The sequence below is a fragment of the Fringilla coelebs genome (assembly GCF_963513975.1).
Source record: "Fringilla coelebs genome assembly, chromosome: 9".
In the NCBI taxonomy this organism is placed as follows: Eukaryota; Metazoa; Chordata; class Aves; order Passeriformes; family Fringillidae; genus Fringilla; species Fringilla coelebs.
Window position 1 is genome coordinate 10,056,934 of NC_140067.1, and position 17,388 is coordinate 10,074,321.

The 17,388-nt window shown below is 44.7% G+C and overlaps 1 protein-coding gene across 4 annotated transcripts in view; it reads left to right on the plus strand.

Annotated features, from left to right (window-relative positions):
- The first annotated feature begins 443 nt into the window (after positions 1 to 443).
- Positions 444 to 17,388, plus strand: part of ERI3 (ERI1 exoribonuclease family member 3) — a 129,224-nt gene continuing 112,279 nt past the window's right edge. For 2 of the 4 annotated variants that reach the window (XR_014616389.1, XM_084211564.1), the window contains exons 1-2: positions 444 to 522; positions 9,998 to 10,272. Coding sequence is in view for 3 of the 4 variants with exons in the window: in XM_084211564.1 (XP_084067690.1) it covers positions 10,021 to 10,272 (252 nt within the window). In the remaining variant the exon portion in view is untranslated. The other 2 variants (XM_084211566.1, XM_084211565.1) reach the window with 2 other exon arrangements.

The following is a 17,388-nucleotide window of genomic DNA, read 5'->3' on the forward strand; positions in this document are numbered from 1 at the left end:
TTCAGGATTCCTTGCAGCACCGGCCGCTGTTCCGGCTCAGCTGGCAGGGATGGGGCTCAGAACCCTTGCAGAGAGGGTGCCAGCCGTGTGAGTGGGGAGGAGGTGCCACAGCTCAGGGCTGTCGAGCAAAGCGCAGGCACGGCTCAGACAGGTTTCGGCTAAGAGACATGAGTGAACACGGAGGCAGCAGGACTTGGGGGAGATGTCCTGGCGACGCGGTGGGATGGTCCTTGAGGACACAAGGCGGAAAAGAGCTGGCCCCGGGGCAGACGAGGAGGCGATCCGGGCACGGGGGGAGGAACCGGCGCCGGGGACCCGGCGCGACGTCGAGGCGCGGCCACGCGGCGGGGCCGGCCGGAGAGAACTACGACCCCCAGCGTGCCCCGCGGGGCGGCGCGAGGCACGCGCCTGCGCGAGGGGGCGCGGCGGGTCGGAAGCCCCGCCCCCGGCGGCGGCGGGCGGCGCTGCGGTTGGGCGGCGGCGCTGCCGCTCAGCGCGGGGTCGGGGGTCAGAGTGCGGGCGGTGAGTGGCGGTGCCGGGCACTCGTGGTGCGGAGTGCGGGGCGCGGGGCCCGGCCGGGCCGGGGCGGCTCCGCCGCGGGGGTGGTGCGGAAGGCGGGCGGCGGCTCGGCCCAGCCCTGCGGGGCCCGGCCGGCGCGGGGGGCCCGCAGGCCTGGCGGAGACGTGGGGCCGCCGTGGCCCGGGGCGGGGGGTAAAGGCCCGGCGCGGAGCGGGGGCGCGGCCCGGCCCCCCGCGGCGGCGGGGCTCGAACCGGGGGCGTGGGGCTACGGGCCCGGCCGGGCCGGGCCGGGCGGGGCAGGGTGGGGGTGCCGGTGCCGGTGAGGACCGGGAGCGGCTCTGGCCCGAGGGGAGGGTGCGGGGTGGCGGCGCCTCGTCCGCTCGACGCCCGGGTTGCCGGGCCCTCCGCGCCCCGGTGCGGCCCGGAGGGGAGGTCCTGAGGGTGGCTGTGGCAGCAGTCCCCCAGATCCCAGCTGCAGCGGGATCAGTGCTTGCAGGGCTTGAGGAAGGGAAAACAGCCCGTTTGCCCAGGGGCTGGGCACCGGCTGAGCTGGAGGTCGCAGCAGCAAGGATTTTTTTATGTTTTGGGATGTGGAGGTTCATAGGTGTAGGTAATGAGGGAGTAGGAGGTTTGTTTTGTTTTTTTTTTTTCCCCTATATTTTTTACCCTATGAGATTGAGTTGTTCACCTGTCTCAGATATGGAGAGTGAAGTAAACTTGAGGAAGCTTAGGAGTACAGTCTGTTTACTTGTTTCCTGAGTGGCAGTAGGAATTTCTTCTCCTTTTCTTTTCTTGCTGCTATGCTGTTACAGGTGTTTCTTCCAAACTGAGATGTATGGATAGGTGTTGTCATTTACTGCTGATGTTCTGTCTTTTACAAGTCCTGTGTCTGGTGGATTTACGTGGTCATTGCTGGCCTGTTTGCTAATAAGTGTGACATTTGTTTGGCTACTTCTTTACTTACCTAGTTTCTTTATTGAGCTTTTGGTTCCAGAGATGGTAGATTGGCAGCTGCTGTTTAGTCTGAACTCTTGATATTTTTTCAGCTGTGATGCAAGGGGACCAGCAAGTTTTCTACTATGTTAATGCTTGCACGTGTCTCAGGAAGGATGAGATATAGAGGGCTCCAGAAAGGTACATCTCCACTTGTCCCATCAGATGCTGTTAACAGCTGTTTGAGGATTTTACCTTATTTCTTTCTAATGGTAACTTGAATAGATTTTGTCCCGTAGGGTATTTTTGCAACATTGTAGCATCTCATATAGCTTGATATTAAAGTTGTCATTTGAACTTCTATCCAGGAATGAATTATTCTGAAATTAAAAGTCTAGTTGATTAGTCTCCACTGTGTAGGCTTGGGAAATTTGATTTCAGATGGTGTTTTTTGCTTCAGATATTTTTGTTTCCATTTTGAAGCACTGAATTCTGCCCTTTGCAACTGAATTCTCACATTAATTTACAGTGTGGACTAAATGTTTGTTTTGTTTCAAGGAGTGGCCCTGTGGCCCTTTTATGCATTCTTGTTCATCTCAAACTTTGGGTTGCTCTACATGAATAGTGTGTTTGGTTTGGTTTTTTTTTGTAAAGTTAGTGTGTCTAGACAGATTTCAGTGGTACCAAAAACCAAAAGAAGAAAGTGATTAAAGCCTTTTAAAAATGCCTGTGTGCCTGATGCTAAATAAAGAAGACCTTGGATTGAATAAACACTGATAGGACCTAAAGTTTCTATTCTGCACTTGAGAGATACTTCAGTTTGCTTTCTTTAGAGGACCTGGTTACAGCTGGTTTGGTGCTTACCTTGTTTTGATTCTTTGGTAGGCCTTGATTTTTTTTATTTTTTTTTAACCCTCTTAAATTTTGGAAATAGAGTTCTGGAAGATACTTAAATGTGTGAAGTATTTGCATTTTACCCTGTCTCTGTGTCAGTCCTGTGGCCACCTGCAGTGGAGGGCCCCAAGGCTGTAGAGTGCAGGTGTGGTGACATCCAGATAAATGGTGCAGGACTGCCCACTGTGCCTGGGCTTACAGGGAAGCATGGAAGGCTGTAAGCAGCTGTGCTTTTGTCACAAGTCTCTCTTGGATCTGAAGCAGTTATTGTTGCTAGAAATGGTCCTGCTGAGGCTCCAGGTGTTTCACTGTAGTAGTGATGAGCTAACATACCAGTATGGTGTCACGGCAAGCAGGGGAAAAAGGGAAGAACTGGACAAGTTGAGGCTGTCAAGGCATAACCTAGAACAGAGGTGCTGGCTGTGCTAGGGACCATTTGGACCATTTCCCTTCCCTAAGAGAAGTGATCTCAGCTGGCCTGATGCCAGCTGAAAAGTTATGTTCTCCCTAGATGTGTTGTATAGGTAAAGCTACTTCTCTTCCAACCAAAAATTTTTTTTTTTTTTACATTTCAGCTGTATTTGCTACAACCTATTTTTTTTTTTTTCTGTGGTTGAATATTAGGGTCAACATCTTCCCTGGCAGATTTTCTGGGCTGAGACTGGGTTGTGTGGAAACCATGCCCCACTGTCGCTGCTACCTTGCTTGGAGCCTTTGCCAGTGTACCAAGACACCGCTTTGCCAGAGTACTGGCTTTCTTTTAACACTTTTGGAGCTCATTTGTGAAGATCAGAAGTTACTGGTGTATTGAGCAATGCAAATCTTGTTTCCCTGAATTCAGGCTGAGATTCATTTGGCACTCTCAGGTTTTCAGATAACGAAGGTGTGCAGCTATATAAGTGGTTTGAACAACTGTGGCATTCATGTGTATGAAAATGAAGTAATTATGTGTGCCAGATACCATTAAACAAAGGGTGGCCTACTCTGTCTCCTTTCCACTAAATTAGGCCAATGTGCAATAGTAGCTTTTACTGACTAGATGTGTAGTAGCTACAAATCTCTAGCTCCTGCACTGAGAGCTGTGCTGAGGATTGAGAGCACTGAAGTGCCATAAATTTCAGAACTTATCTCAAAGACCAGGGCTGGAAAAGTTTGAATGAAAACTAAGACATGTTGTTTTTTGACAGCGAGTGGATTGACCATTGGAACGAGCTGTCTGAAGGTAGAGGGGAACCTCCATTCTTCATGCTGCAATTCAAGGCCAGAAACTTTTCTGAAAGATGTTCAAGCCTTTGGGCTCAACTAAGGAAATGGAAACTTTAGGCCAGCATTACATGAGGTTGAGACCAGATGCTCTGATGGGCTTTGTGAATTCAAGTTTAATGTGTCTACGCTGCTAGAGCCAAGATAACTTCTCCATTCTCTGCAAAGTGCCGTGTCATCCCAGGTGTCTCTGTCCTGGTCTGAGTACATGGTTTGGTGAGCAGCTGAGCTGACCAACAGCCCCAATGGCTCATCTCATTCCTGCTTCTGCCAGTGTGGGCTCATCCTCTTCTTTGAGCTTTGGTATTCATCCAGCCTGGCCCTGAGCTAATTCGTCTCACTAAACCAGCCAGAAACTATCTTGTTTTAATTGTGTTTTTTTTCCTGGCTGTGTTAGTCCTTTTATAGGTTCCTCTGGTTGAATCTGCTCACAGAAGGGCCAGACAAGCTCAGGAACTGGTGTAACATAATCAGCAGGAGAGCAAGACTGAGAGGGAAGGACAGGCCTGCCGCCTTTTGGCCTCCCAGAACTGTTGGCTTGGTTAACCTCATTTTGTGTAGTTTCACACTGGTGCATTTTCTTATGGCTCCCAGGCAGAGGCAGGAGACTGGACTAGAGGATTTTTGGTCTGATCCTGTGCAACTGTTCTTTTCCTTAATAGCAAATCTGTTCTTCCTCTTTGGCTTTGGTGTATGTGTCCCTGTTATTGCTTCTTTGTTTTAATTTTTGTTCTTTCCTTTCTCTACATTTCTTCTAAGTGACCAGTCCTTTGCTGTGTGGAACTTCTTCAGACTCCAGCTTAGACCCGTTTGCTCATCTGCAATTACTCTTGGAGAAGGTTTAAAAATACACAGCAAAGCCTGTCTTAGGAGACCAGTCAAGGAGCTGACGAAAGTGGGTTGCCTAGCAGAGGTGGCCTAATAAAATTGGAGTGGAATTGTACTGTGCATCTTTGGGACGGCTTCTGGGTGGTCTGTTCAGACAAATTCGTGTCCTGCTGGTGTGGAGTCTCATGTGGGTTTCACTGTGTTGTCAAGTGAACTGAGATGTGTTTGTTTCCCAGCTTTGTAGGGTGCCATAGCTCCAGCAAGTGCTTCCCTAAGTAATCAGCGCCTTCGGCCTTGCACATTGTGATCTCACAAGCCATCGCGTCTGTGATGTCACAATGGAAGAGATTCTGGTGCTCTGACATGTGTGGTCGTGCCTTTGACAAATCAGCCAAGGAACTCAGCGGCAAGAATGAGCTCAAGAAATGGGAGAGACCTTCCTTAACCCAAGAGTGCCCTCCATCCTTTAGTCAGCCTTTTCCATGTTCACTTATCTCTTCCATAATGACCATACAGAGGGAAACCAGTGCCTGTATAGGGTGAATTATTTTTTTCAGTTGACCTACCAAGATGCATGTTTCTCCCAGATGAGCAGTTGCCCAACTCTCCTCCTGTACCCCTCATCATTCTTTTCTGTTGTTCCCCTCACTTGTATTGCTTCTAATTTTAGACTGTAAGTTCTTGAGAACAGGGACCTCCTCATCTGTAGTGGGAAGAGCCTGGGTGTGATTGTGGAGTACTGTAAAAACAAAATAATGAATGCCAAGTTGTATCTGAGCTGAGTAATGATGGGGCAGCATATAGACGTGCCATGACATTACAAATTTTCCAAAACACAGGTGTGGTTGTCTAGCAGTGCTGGAGACAAACCCAGCCAAACGTGAAGGGAGTGCAGCCATGAAGTATACTGTTCTCATGTTCAAGTGATGATACTGTGAGGTTAACAAATTAAAGAAAGAAGCAAATCTACCTGTCTAAAATTGTGTTACTTTATTAAACAGTTCTAAAAGCTTTGTCTTTTGTTATTTGTTTTACTTTATGTTGGTTGGTTTTTTTTGCAAGTTTGAGTGCTGAGAGTGGATAAGCTGGTCTTGTTCATAGTCTCTTGTTTCCTGCCTCACAGGCTAGCCAGGTGCTGTCATTTTTGTACTGTAGTTCATCTAATGAAATATTTGGGTTTAGGTTAAGGTTGATTAAAAAACACCCTGAGTTATCCCTATTGTTCTTCAGTTATATTTTCACACAAGTGAAATATGGGCTCACATTTGACCTCAGAGTAAGCATTTGAACAGCTACCAAAATTGAAGTCTTGCATTTTTTGTTATACTGTGTTCCAGGTGTCACTAAATGTGTGCAATTTTGTTCTACAGAAAGCATCTCTATTACCTTTTTTTTCCTCCATAATTCAATAAAATAGACAAACCTGACTTACATTTTGATTGGTTTTTGTTGCTCTAGCCTTGAGTTCAGTTGTCTGTTGGAGGCCAGGAGTCACAGCTGCCCCTACCCAGGTTTTGTACAAATAATAAACTGAAGCATTTTACTCCCAGAACTTGCTTGCTTTTATTTTTTAATTTCAGTTTCTCTTGTAGTTTAGGTTAGTGGGGGGTTTTCTTGTTTGTTTTCTAATATGGTGGAAGGCTGTCTTGTCATAACAAAGTAATTTAGCATGTAAGTGAAGGCTCTCATAAAATGTAATTTCTTGGCCCACCCTGCCAATGTGAAGTTAGGTGTTGTCTTCCTGCCCCTTCTCTACTCAGCTTATCAAACTGGAAATTAAAAGGAAATATTTTGGGCTCAAAAACAAACTGTAATTTTAATTAGATGTAGTTGTAAAAAGTTCATATTTCTGTTATGTGCCAGGAGTCATTAAGCTCAAGTTCTTAGTAGGCTAATTTGTCCTGCCATTGATGAATTTGACTCTGGAGCTTGTGTGGTGCACATCTCTCTCTGTGGCTTTGGAGCTGCCCTGCAGGCAGGGGACAGCTTTTGCACTGCTCTGCTGGCTCTTGTCACCAGCATTCTTCACGTGGCAGGAGTTCCCTGTCTTGTTCCTTGCTGCTTTGGTTGTCCCTAAGCAACTTTCCCAGTAGGAAGCCTGGCGTGCAACGGCCGCCAGTGCAGATTCTCCGCTTCACACTCAGTGGGGCCCCTGGCAAAGCTGATGGCTGCAGCTGACACTTGCCTTTCTCTTGGCTTTCCTTCCTTACTGGTGATTAAACTGTTGTGCTTTTGTACAATGTGTTTGGACTGCTAAAGAAGCAAGAGCTATGGTCAGCCTGAACTTGTCTTGCTACCTGCAGCTGATGTCCAGAGAACATTTTTTTTTCTGAATTTATTTTTAAAATATCGATGCTGATTTTAGTCAGTACTGTCATGTGGGACACACAGTGTTACACAGCACAGAACACAAACTATCTTCCAGCTGAAACCCACCACATACGGCCATTTCCCATCTTACTGGGTGTAGCAAATGTAAAGTGCTGTCACATTTTCCTGGGTCTGTGTACAATCTGTCAAAATAATTCCTGAGGTCCAACCTCAGTTCATGGTCCCATTACATTTCATACGTATCTGTGTGAGGAATTTGAGCTGTGTGATATGAAATATTAACCTAGTAGGGTTGACTGCCAGATGTGACAGCTTGCACTGCCTGAGATTATAATCTGATCCTGTGTGTATAAGAAATATATATATGGTGTTTTATGTAGGTTTGGAAATGGAATCACTGAACATGTGGATTTATATGGCTAGAGCTGGGTTTTTAATTTTTGAAGCTGCATTGCTTGTATCATCTTCTCTTGGAAAAAAGTACAGGATAATTACTAGTGCTTTGCATTGTCATAGCCATTATAAATGCTTTACGTGACATCTAATAAAGTGTGTTTGCTCACCAGCTATCTTGTGCTCTGAGGCACTCTGACCTTGCCAAAGGAGATGATGTGAGGTCTTCCCAGGGCACCCAGAGCAGTGGCTGGGTAAACATACCGTTAAAACTTCATTTGGCCGAAGGTGCAGAGTTTGCAGTGGGGTTGCCCTTGTTTGTATGCTGCCTGTGTAGGGAAATCCACATGCAATACCCACTCACACACCTTTGTTCAGAGCACTGCTCCCTCTGCTACATGGGAGAGTGGGGAGGGAGGCTGCTTTTAGCATGGGGAGACTGATCCTGTTGCTAGACGTGGACCACTGCAGAAGTTGTTAGTGTAAACAAGCACTGGATGTTGGCTGTTAATTTCCTTCATGGATGTCACATGGTACTTTTGTGACCCTGACCTGCCATGCCAGGGTCTGGCATGGTGCTGCTGTGTCTGCATGGGGACGTGCCTGAATCCTGCTGAGGTGGCTGGTTTACCTTTGCCATGGACTCAGTGGCTTGGAAACCTCTGCACCACTGTGTGTAGTGCAACCCAGCCTGAAGATTCATGGGGTCCATGTCAGATACCCTGGTCTTGCCAATTAAGATGCATTAGAGAAGAGATCTTGCTTGGGTGGGTGGATAATACATGTTTTATTGCCTGCATTTGATATAGGGGTTGAAGCCTGTCTGCCTCCCCCACTCCAGCTGTGTGTTTTATTTGATGCAGTAGGCTAAAGACCAGGTTTTCCTGCAACTAATTTACAAGCTGCTTTATTCTGAGAGATTATATTTGTTGTGATGGGCCTTTAGACTCATGGTAGTTAGAAAATTTAAAGCATGTATACCTTAAATATCTGTTATCTGGCACATGTTAGAAGAAAATATAAGTAACTTCATTTTAGCTGTAATGCATTTATTAATGACAGCCAAAGCTGTAGATGAAAAGGCAATTGGTCGGACTGAGCCCCTTCAAGATGAATGCCATGTTGGGCTCTTCATTTTTGGTTTTGCAACTTGAGTTTTCAGTTTTCGAGGTGCCTGCTGTCTGGCACAGTGCTTTAATAAAGCAAACAGCTTCAAAACATGAAAGCCTTGAGGCAGGGGCAATGCATATATGCCATGGAATTCGTAATATGGGCACTGGCTTGGTCTTAAACATTTCAACTTCTTTGATTTTTGCCTTTCACTCAAAAGCTTGGAAAGGGAAGGTTACCAAATGTGTGTTTACTCGGAGCACACAACCTGCTTAGCTGCAATTATCTCCTAATCTGGTCCTTCCGAGTTTCTCTGGTCTCGCAGGTAAATACAGATTTAGCTGTTATTCGAGGCATATTATTTACCTCATTAAGTGTGTGTTTTGGCACGTGCATTATTTACCTGATGGACTAACGGATGGGAGAGAGCAAATGCTGTCTTTTGTGCAAACACTGACTTTGTTCATGAGCAGCAAGTCCCTGTTTTGCCGTGGCCACTTTGTCCCCATGTCTCATGGTGGGTGCTTCCATCCCTTCATGGTAGAGCAAAAAGCCAGCACAGGCATGGGGGGCCATGCTCATAAAAGGGCAGGTGGGTGGCATGGACTTCATCAAGTAATGGAGTTCTTCCACAAGCAGTGGGATGAGCTGTGGGGATAGATTTAAATATCTTATATAGCTTGGTGTGTGTGTATATGTGCATACACAATTAGAGGGGGTACTCCTGTCCTTGTTAAGAGGACTGAGTTGGTGCAATTTGCTTCTTTAGCTATCAGTCCCTGTACCACCCATGAACTTGTCTTGAATTCTCATCCCTGTAGATCTATTAACAGCCCTGAGGCTGACCCATCTTGGATAATGGCAATACTGGCAACTTTTTCCTGCAAAGTTTTAGAAGAAAATTAGTAGGAGGGGAAATCCAGGTTGTCGCAACATGGGCAATGCAATTTATTTAATAGTGTTTGTTATATGAAAGTATCAGAAGGTGATGGCTGAGTGAGATATTTCTTTGTGAGGAAAACTGTAGCCTATAGAGTCCTGCTTGCATTTTGCACTTCCTGCAGTACCTGCGTGTGATTAGTTGAACTGATAGCCTCCTCTGGGAGAAATACCTGAAATTAGAAGTAGAGTGTAGCACTAAAATCACATCTCTGGGAAACTTTGTATACAGAGCAAACGAGAACTTTCCTGGGGAAGAGCCTTCCATCCACCAGCCACCTGGATTTGTAATGGAAATGCCATGTTTTGTTGGAACTGGCAGATGTTTCAGGATCAAGCTGTTTGGATAATTTGTAGTGTTGGTTTGTGTATTGCTGTGTTTAATTTTTACCATGTATCAGAAGCTGCACTGTATATGAAAAGATAAAAGGTCTCAAGAATTTCAACAGGGCTTAGATTGGATATTCTGTGTTTTAGTTGGTTTGTGTTAGGTTCAGCAGTGGGGTGTGATCTGGTGCCTGGAGCCATGACTGTTGTGTATCTCATAGTTCTTAATTTAGAGTCATTTGCAGAGGTTAATTTTCAGTTGCCTGTGATTCTGGACACCTTAAGCTCAATCCAAATGTAATCTGTTTTGCTTAGAGCAGGTTACTGTGTTATTTCATATTTGTGATTCTGGAACCTCCACTGGGAAGCACAAAGGGAATCCCTGTCAGAGGAGGACAGTGAACAGATACCAGAAGAGATGAGATGTAGGTGTGCATGAATAACATGAGTCTCTCTTCAGTTTCAGATGCCTCTGGATGTTCAATGATAGCACTCCTCCATACTGGAGCAGCAAAGTTTCCCCCAAACTTACTTTCAAGGTCAAGACAAGCTGTGTCCCCCATCTTCCCAGCTGGTGTTCTCGAAGGGTTCCGCTCCATCGTAAGCAGGAAACTGGCGTCCCACGGCTTTGGAGCTTCCATGGCAGCAATGTCATCCTTCCCTCCACAGAGATATCACTACTTCTTAGTGCTGGATTTTGAGGCTACATGTGATAAACCGCAGATTCATCCTCAGGTAAATAGTTAATCATGTTAATTTTTGCCTTGCAAGTTGCTGTTGCTCTTCTGAGGGGTAAAAGGAAAAAAAAAAAAACGCAGTGCTGGCTCACTAATTTTTTCTGGTTTGTCCCACCTCCTTTCTGTTGCTGGTTCTCCAGGGCTCTTGCCAGTCACCTGCTGTCTCAGGAGCAATGCTGGGACTGTTTGGTGGGAATGAATAAAAGAGTCTGATTTCTATCAAGGAAGTGACAGTTCATGTGTTATTGAAAACAACTTTAAGTCACGTATACTTGTCATTTGTCTGAACTGGGAAGGGTCTAAAAGTTTTTGGCTGGAAACTTGCATTAATAGATGGCAGCCGTGTTTGATTCTGCAGGGGAAAATTCTACTGCTGGTAGCTAACAGCTTTAGGAAATGAATATTTTGAATGATGGGAATATGTGCAACATAATGGTATTTCTAAATAGAGAAGAAAAACAGTTTGTAGTTAATTTCAGCAAGATTAGATATCTTGGGTTTTAACTCTAGAGCGTAATGAGACAGGAAGAGTTCAGCTTCAGAGAGATCTTCCAGCTTCAGAGAGATCTTCCACTTGGCACATACAGAGATCCAGATGAAGTACAGAACTTTTCTGTAAACAGTTCATCCACAGTACTGTAGAACAGATTTGTAAAAATATTCTCAGTTGTCATCAGGATAGGCCTAGGTTTTTAACTGGAAAACTGTACTAAAAAGAAAAAAACCCCTGATTATTAGGTTGGTAGCAAACAAACAGAATTTTTGGATCTAAAGTGGACTTAACCTCCTCTGCCAAGTAATTGGTCTGCATGTGTTGGTAATACCTGCACTGGGTCACAACAAGTTCCTTTTGCTTTGTTTCAACTATATGAAAGGCTTAGGCAGTTTTCAGCATGGTGTCTCATTACTGGAGTGACTCAATGCAGTGTGTGCATTTCCCAGTGCTGCTGTGGTTTCCCTTGCGCTTGTCCTAACAAAGGGTTGCTGCAAGTTGGGATCAAACTTGACTCCTGTCTTCCCCAGTAGTGCCTTGGTGGATGCTGCCTGTTCTTTGTGTTTCTTGGAAAATGAATAGCAAATTCCCTGCTCTTTGGCTGGCTTTTTGTAGGAGGCTGTTGTGGCTCTGCATCCAGTTCTACTAGCAGGCTCTTAAGCGCTCCCCAAGTGAGATATCAGGCTATTTCCTGCATGCTCTGCCTCGGGTGCACAGACCTGTCAAAGCTGTAAATTGGATCTACCTTGTCCCTTTGGATATGGGCTTGGTCTGTGCACATTTTGATGCAAAACCATGATGCATGTGGAGCTAGTTTACAGCTGGCAGTAAAAAGGAGCATGAGTGGAATATGATTACTACTGTTTTAAGGAGCTTTGTCCCCAAGTCCTTGCCAGGGAAAGTAATGGTCTGGGCCAATGCAGATCTGCTATATATTTTGTTGGTGAGATAGCACCTTTAAGATGGAGATGTTCTTCAGTGTTGTTTTTCCAGTCTGCTGTGTTCAGTGCCTGTCTGCATCATATAATGTGTTGAAAGGGCTGTCAGTCCCTCACATCCTCACCAACAAATTAGTTTGACAAATAAAGAAATTACTTTTGCTACATGGGTCTCAATGTAGCTGGAAAGGCTGAAGCTGCCTGCCAAAATCTGGAAACGTTATAAAATGAGACTTCAGTTGATGCCCTTACCTACCTCTTATGTCTTTGCTGACCAGCATGGCTTTTGTCCTCTTCACTGCTAGGCTGTATGTCATGGTGAGCAAACTGTGCCATGCATTTCACTGATGTTTTCTGCAAAGTTTTAGTGACAGAATCTTTCACTGCAGGATTGATAGACAGGTTTTGGAGGTTTGGTCTGAGGTCAGAGATGGGAGCTAGAAATGGTCATGTGCTGATCTTCACTGTGATACTGATGATTTTTTTTGCTTTTATTTTAATACCTGCAAAATAGAAGTCTAGATACAATGAAATTCAGATGTAGTGGGATTTGATGAGAAGGCTGTGCATACAGAGCTAAGCCAAGCTGTTATCCACATTACTTTAAGTGGGTAGGCATAGCTGTAAGTTTAGCCAGTTCAGCCTAAAAATCTTGCAAGGGTTCACTTCCCACCATACAGCACATTTCACATTTCTCACTCACTGTTCTTCAAAATATTCTGGCTTCTTACAAGAAATACTGAAAGAGCTATCTTTTTATGTACACTAAGACGAGTGACTGCCACATCTGCTCCCCCCTCCCGTTGTATTTACTTGTGCTCCTCTGTAACTGGCAGCCTTGCTTCCTTTATCCCTGGGGAAGTCCTTCATGCTCATTCTTGAGCCCTGAAGTCCCCTTAATTTCCATTCCCTTTCACATTGCCCGATCTCTCTCTGAGGTCTCGTGGTATGGCCTCAGTAATGGGGATCAAGGAGGGTCAAGGACAGTGGTATTCCCCTGGGAAACCGTCTGCATTGTGGCTCTGGTGGCTGAGACTGCTGGCTGAGTGCCTTGTGGCCGCTGCCCTGTGCTCTGCCACTCACTCCTGTGTCAGGCATCGAGGGTCCTTCACGTTCCCTATACCCACAAAGGAGCAGGAACATCCTTGCAGCCCTGACTTCTGACTGCTTTCAGAAGATACGCCCCTCGATCAGTGCTTGTTTACATCACATAGAAATTGCCCAGCTTTATTGGTTTTCTGGATGTATGCATGAATAATGGGACCATCCCAGAGAGGAAAGGTGTGTGGGGTTTTAACTGCACAGTCTGTGTCATGTAGTGTTTTAGCCAGCCAAAGGTCATTAGAGGTTGGCAGCAAGAGATGTTTATGGCTGGCCTCTCGCATCTCTTTAAAGCTTACCTTGTGCCTTTGGAATGTGATCTGAAGCCCAGAGGGGTCAGCTGGGAGCTGTCATTCTGTGGAGGTCGGTGGACCCTGCACAGTGGTGGTGTATTTCATTTTTCAGCTCTGAGTTTTTTCTTTTACTGTCTGGTAAGAGTTTATAAGTACCTGCTTTTATACACTGTCAGCCCATAGAGCTGGATACATATGGAGCTTTAGCTTCATGAGAAGATGCATTAATAAGTGGGAGTCTTGCTCTTTTGTCCCTTCGTCCTTGTAGACACCAATGTTTGTGATGGTCAGTGCTTTCAATGACTGTGTTAAGCAGCTCCACAGAGTCAGATCTGTGGCTGCCTTTATTAATGCAGTAAGGAGGTGTGCCTCTTTCAGTCAGCAAGCCAAGTATCTTGCCTTCAACTTCAGCCGAGTGGATGAAAATAAATTATTTGTTTCAAATATAAAAAGTCTGAAGGTAGAAATCAGATCTGTTCAAAGCTGAATTTGAAATTAGCCTTCTATATATGATGTTAATCTCTACTCTAATTTATTAAAGCCACTTAAATGAAAATCAAATAAAATTCAAGCTCTGTATGTCTGCTGCCTGGAAGCGTAGAAGAGCTTCAGATCTCTGACCTCCTAGAAGGAGCTGAATCTAGGAGTAGCTGAGTTGCTAAATGAGCTTTTGGTAATGATAAAGTTGCGTTTTTTCATGTCAGTTTTTTCAGGTGTTCATTGTCTCAGATTCACACAAATTGGTAATCATTTGGGAAGTAGTAATTGGCCTCTTTCAAACTCTTTGTAAAGGGAAAATATGAAACGTTCACATCTTCTCATTGCTGAAGAAGGTTGTGACTAGAAGCAGAAGAATAAATTGTTTACAGGCAGTGTTTTCTGTGTCCTCCTAAACAGTACTTTTTAAATGCAAAAATATCTTGATTTTTTTTTGTTAGTGTATCCTAGATACTTCAACTCTGTTTAGCATGCATTTAGATTGTTATTTTGGGAGAATTTTAAATTATAATTGCTGTCAGATAAAACTGGGTATACTAATAAATATAAAACATCACTCACCATTTCAACATAAAACCATAAACACTGACACAGACTAAGCAGATGTTCAGTTACTAATTTATTTTTGGTGTTCAAACAAATCTGGATGATCATAGTGCATACTGTGACTGGCAAAAGTGTACTAACAAATAGGAGCCAGTCTTTCTGTAAGATAATATTTAGTACAAATGCAGGAGAAGGTTATATGAGATTCAGTGTGTATTTCCTTGAGTGCTGTTGTGAAAGAACATTACATGTGTTTTCCCTTGAACATCAGTCTCACATCCAGCTCCCAGTCACGGGCAGGTACAGCTGGAGTGGCTGTGATGATCTGTACAGCTGCCTGTCCTGCTCTATCCACAATCTTGTTACCACAGCAGGGACAACTGAGTCGTGTGTCTCTGCTTCTGAGCTGCTGTGATTTATAGACTGACCTTGTAATGAGAATGGATGCTGATTTCCACCAAATTTAGGCCGTATCAACAGATGTGCAGTCCCTGCCAAGCTCTCTGTGTAGGGTGACTAGATAGAGGATAGCGAAGCTGCCTTGGGAACCATAGCTGAAGGTGCTTTGTAGGAGGAATATGACCTTGAAATCACAAACTTGGTGCAGGAGGAGGTGATGGAGGGATCACTCATCTGCTGGGGAGCAGGCTGCAAGGTACCTTCTGTGTGCTTTCCACATCATTTTCTGTGGAGACTGCTTCAAGGCGATCCCAGCTGAAGGCCAGGATGGTAATGCAGGTGTCTCACACAGTAACAGACATTGTCACAGTCCTACCCAGAGGTGGATAAAGGACCTGTGCCTGTGCCTGCCTGTTCTATCTAGACATCCCCACATAGCAACTTTCTTCTTGCACTGTTTTTGTGTGGCTGTTAAGCTCAATGCACTAGAAATCACCTGCCAAAACCTTTATTGAGGATGATCATGAGTTGCTGAAAAATAAAGAAATTGAGGCTTGTTTCCCATGGCAACTTTAACTCACCATAAGTATTACAGTAAAATATAATCTGTAATTACCTATGTTCATGCATCTTAGGCTTGGGTGTAGTTTTAATAACCTACTTCTCCATTCAGCTTCTTAAATGCTGTTTCTAGAGAAATGCTGTTAAAAATACATGTAACATAGTGACTTGAAAGTATTTTCTTTTCTTTTTACTACAGGTAAGTAAATATGTATATATTTATCACCTCTTTGCCAGTTATGGCTGTTATTATGCTATTGTTCTTACATCAGAATGCTTTAAATTTCTAGAGTGGCAGGAAACAGTTCATATAAGAGCCCTTTCAAATGCATTTTCCTGTTTGTATTGAGTTTTTGAACAAACTTCTTTAGGCCTTGTAGCTTTAGAGGGTTGCACTGCACCTGGTGTCTCAGACCTGCATTTGGAGACCTCCCTCATTCTCCCAGTAAGTGGGGACAACCTTGCTGTGACCCATATCAATCTGACAGGGTGGGTTATGACTTCAGGCAAAAGAATTAGCTGTATTTATTTTAAACCTGATGAGCTAGAGAACATGAACAGTTATTGAACCCGAGTCTCCTGGAGAGCACGGCCATGAGACCACCAAGCAAGACATCTGATGTACGAAAAAAAATCAAAGCACTTTTTTATTTAAAGATATAAACCCAGCATTATAATAGCAACAAGTCTAAAATACCAAGGCACTCGGGTGGCCAATGGCTGCAGTCCTAACCTGGCCTAACCTGCTCAGCTTTTGGCTGGTTATTGGCAGGCCGATGAGATGACTACTTTAAAGCAATCAGTCATGTTGCCCTTTTCCTCACAGTGTGCAGAGACCCCACATCAGTAATGCATCCCGGCCTGTAATTTCCCACCTGTGCTGTTTGAACACTGTATCCTTAGCTGCGCAAACATTACACATCGTTTAGGTGACAAGTTGCAAAGTTAAGTAGACTTGTTGTTACAGCAGAAAGTAGTTGAGCAGCAGTCACCCTGAAAGGAAAAGACCCAAGCTAGCTCAGGAATGTGCAAGTCTGCTGGATTGTTTGCCTCTCCATTAAAGCCACTGATTAGGGCTACGTGTGCTTCTTGAAATACTCCCATCATGTGCATTTCTGAAGCGAAGGGGATGGGTGTCCCAGGTTTGTAATTTGCTGTGCTTGTCCTGCTGTGTGCGTGGCCCGGTGTGGTTGTCGATGATCAGTGTGTGCCTGCTGCTCTTTCACAGCCTCTGAGGCATGGGAAGTATTTTGCATCACTCCCAGCATAATGTTTTAAAACTAGGCAGTATTCTTTCATGGCATGGTGCCCAGCTAGTGCTACTTGGGGGTGGTGCTTTTCAGGCTGCTGTGGTTCCTGGGAAATTGTCTTTGCTGTGTTAAAGTGGTCTTGTCTTAGCTTTGAACAAAACCTTTTTGATGAAGAAGCAACGCAACTCAGCTCTTTTAGTGAGAAGGACACAGGACATGCTTAAATCTTGTGGGCATTTTCCCCTTTATGCCAAGCTTGCTGTGCAACCGTCCCTGTGTTGTCTTTGTTGGTCTGTGCACTTGTTGGCTGGCAAAATAACTCTTCGTAACATTATTTAGTTCCTCTCTGTCAGGCAGAAATGTGCTGTCATCAGCAGCTAGTTGTGATCTCTGTAAAACCCTGGGTATTCATTTACATGCACTAATGTGCCCTTTCTACCCATGCCAGATGTTTTAGTGTTGTTGGGAACATTGATCATTTGTCCTGCTCAATATCAGGTGAAGAGGTTGGGACTTGGAATGATCTGATAATTCTGCAGCAGGGACTGCACTGGCTGTTTGTCTGCCATAGAGAGGAGTGGATGTGAAAAAGTATATAGTGTAGTTGCCATCCTGCAGTGAAAAGGTAATACTTGGAAATATGTGTGTGTGCTGTTTTTAACTTGGTCTGAGGGCTAAACTTCCCCCAAACTGTCAAGCTTAAATTGTTGTTGGCTGTGTCAGTAGAGACGTTCTGGGTGGTTAAATATATGTCAATAGTGCTTGAAGAAACACAATGAAGTGTTGATGTCTGATGGTCTATATTTCTCATCCCATGTGTGAACAGAGGGAGACTCTGCCTTATTCTTGATGTCTGGGTCCTTCTGGAAAGATAAAATAGCTTAGTGGGTTTTGGCAGGGAGAGATTATGCTGGTGGTGAGAGGTAGGAACCAGCCTGGGAGAAAATGTTTACTGAAAGTTTTGTTAAGGATGGCAGGACAAGGGTTGTGAGCCTGCTGTCAAGATTTCACGTGCAATGGCAGGCAAAACTCCCA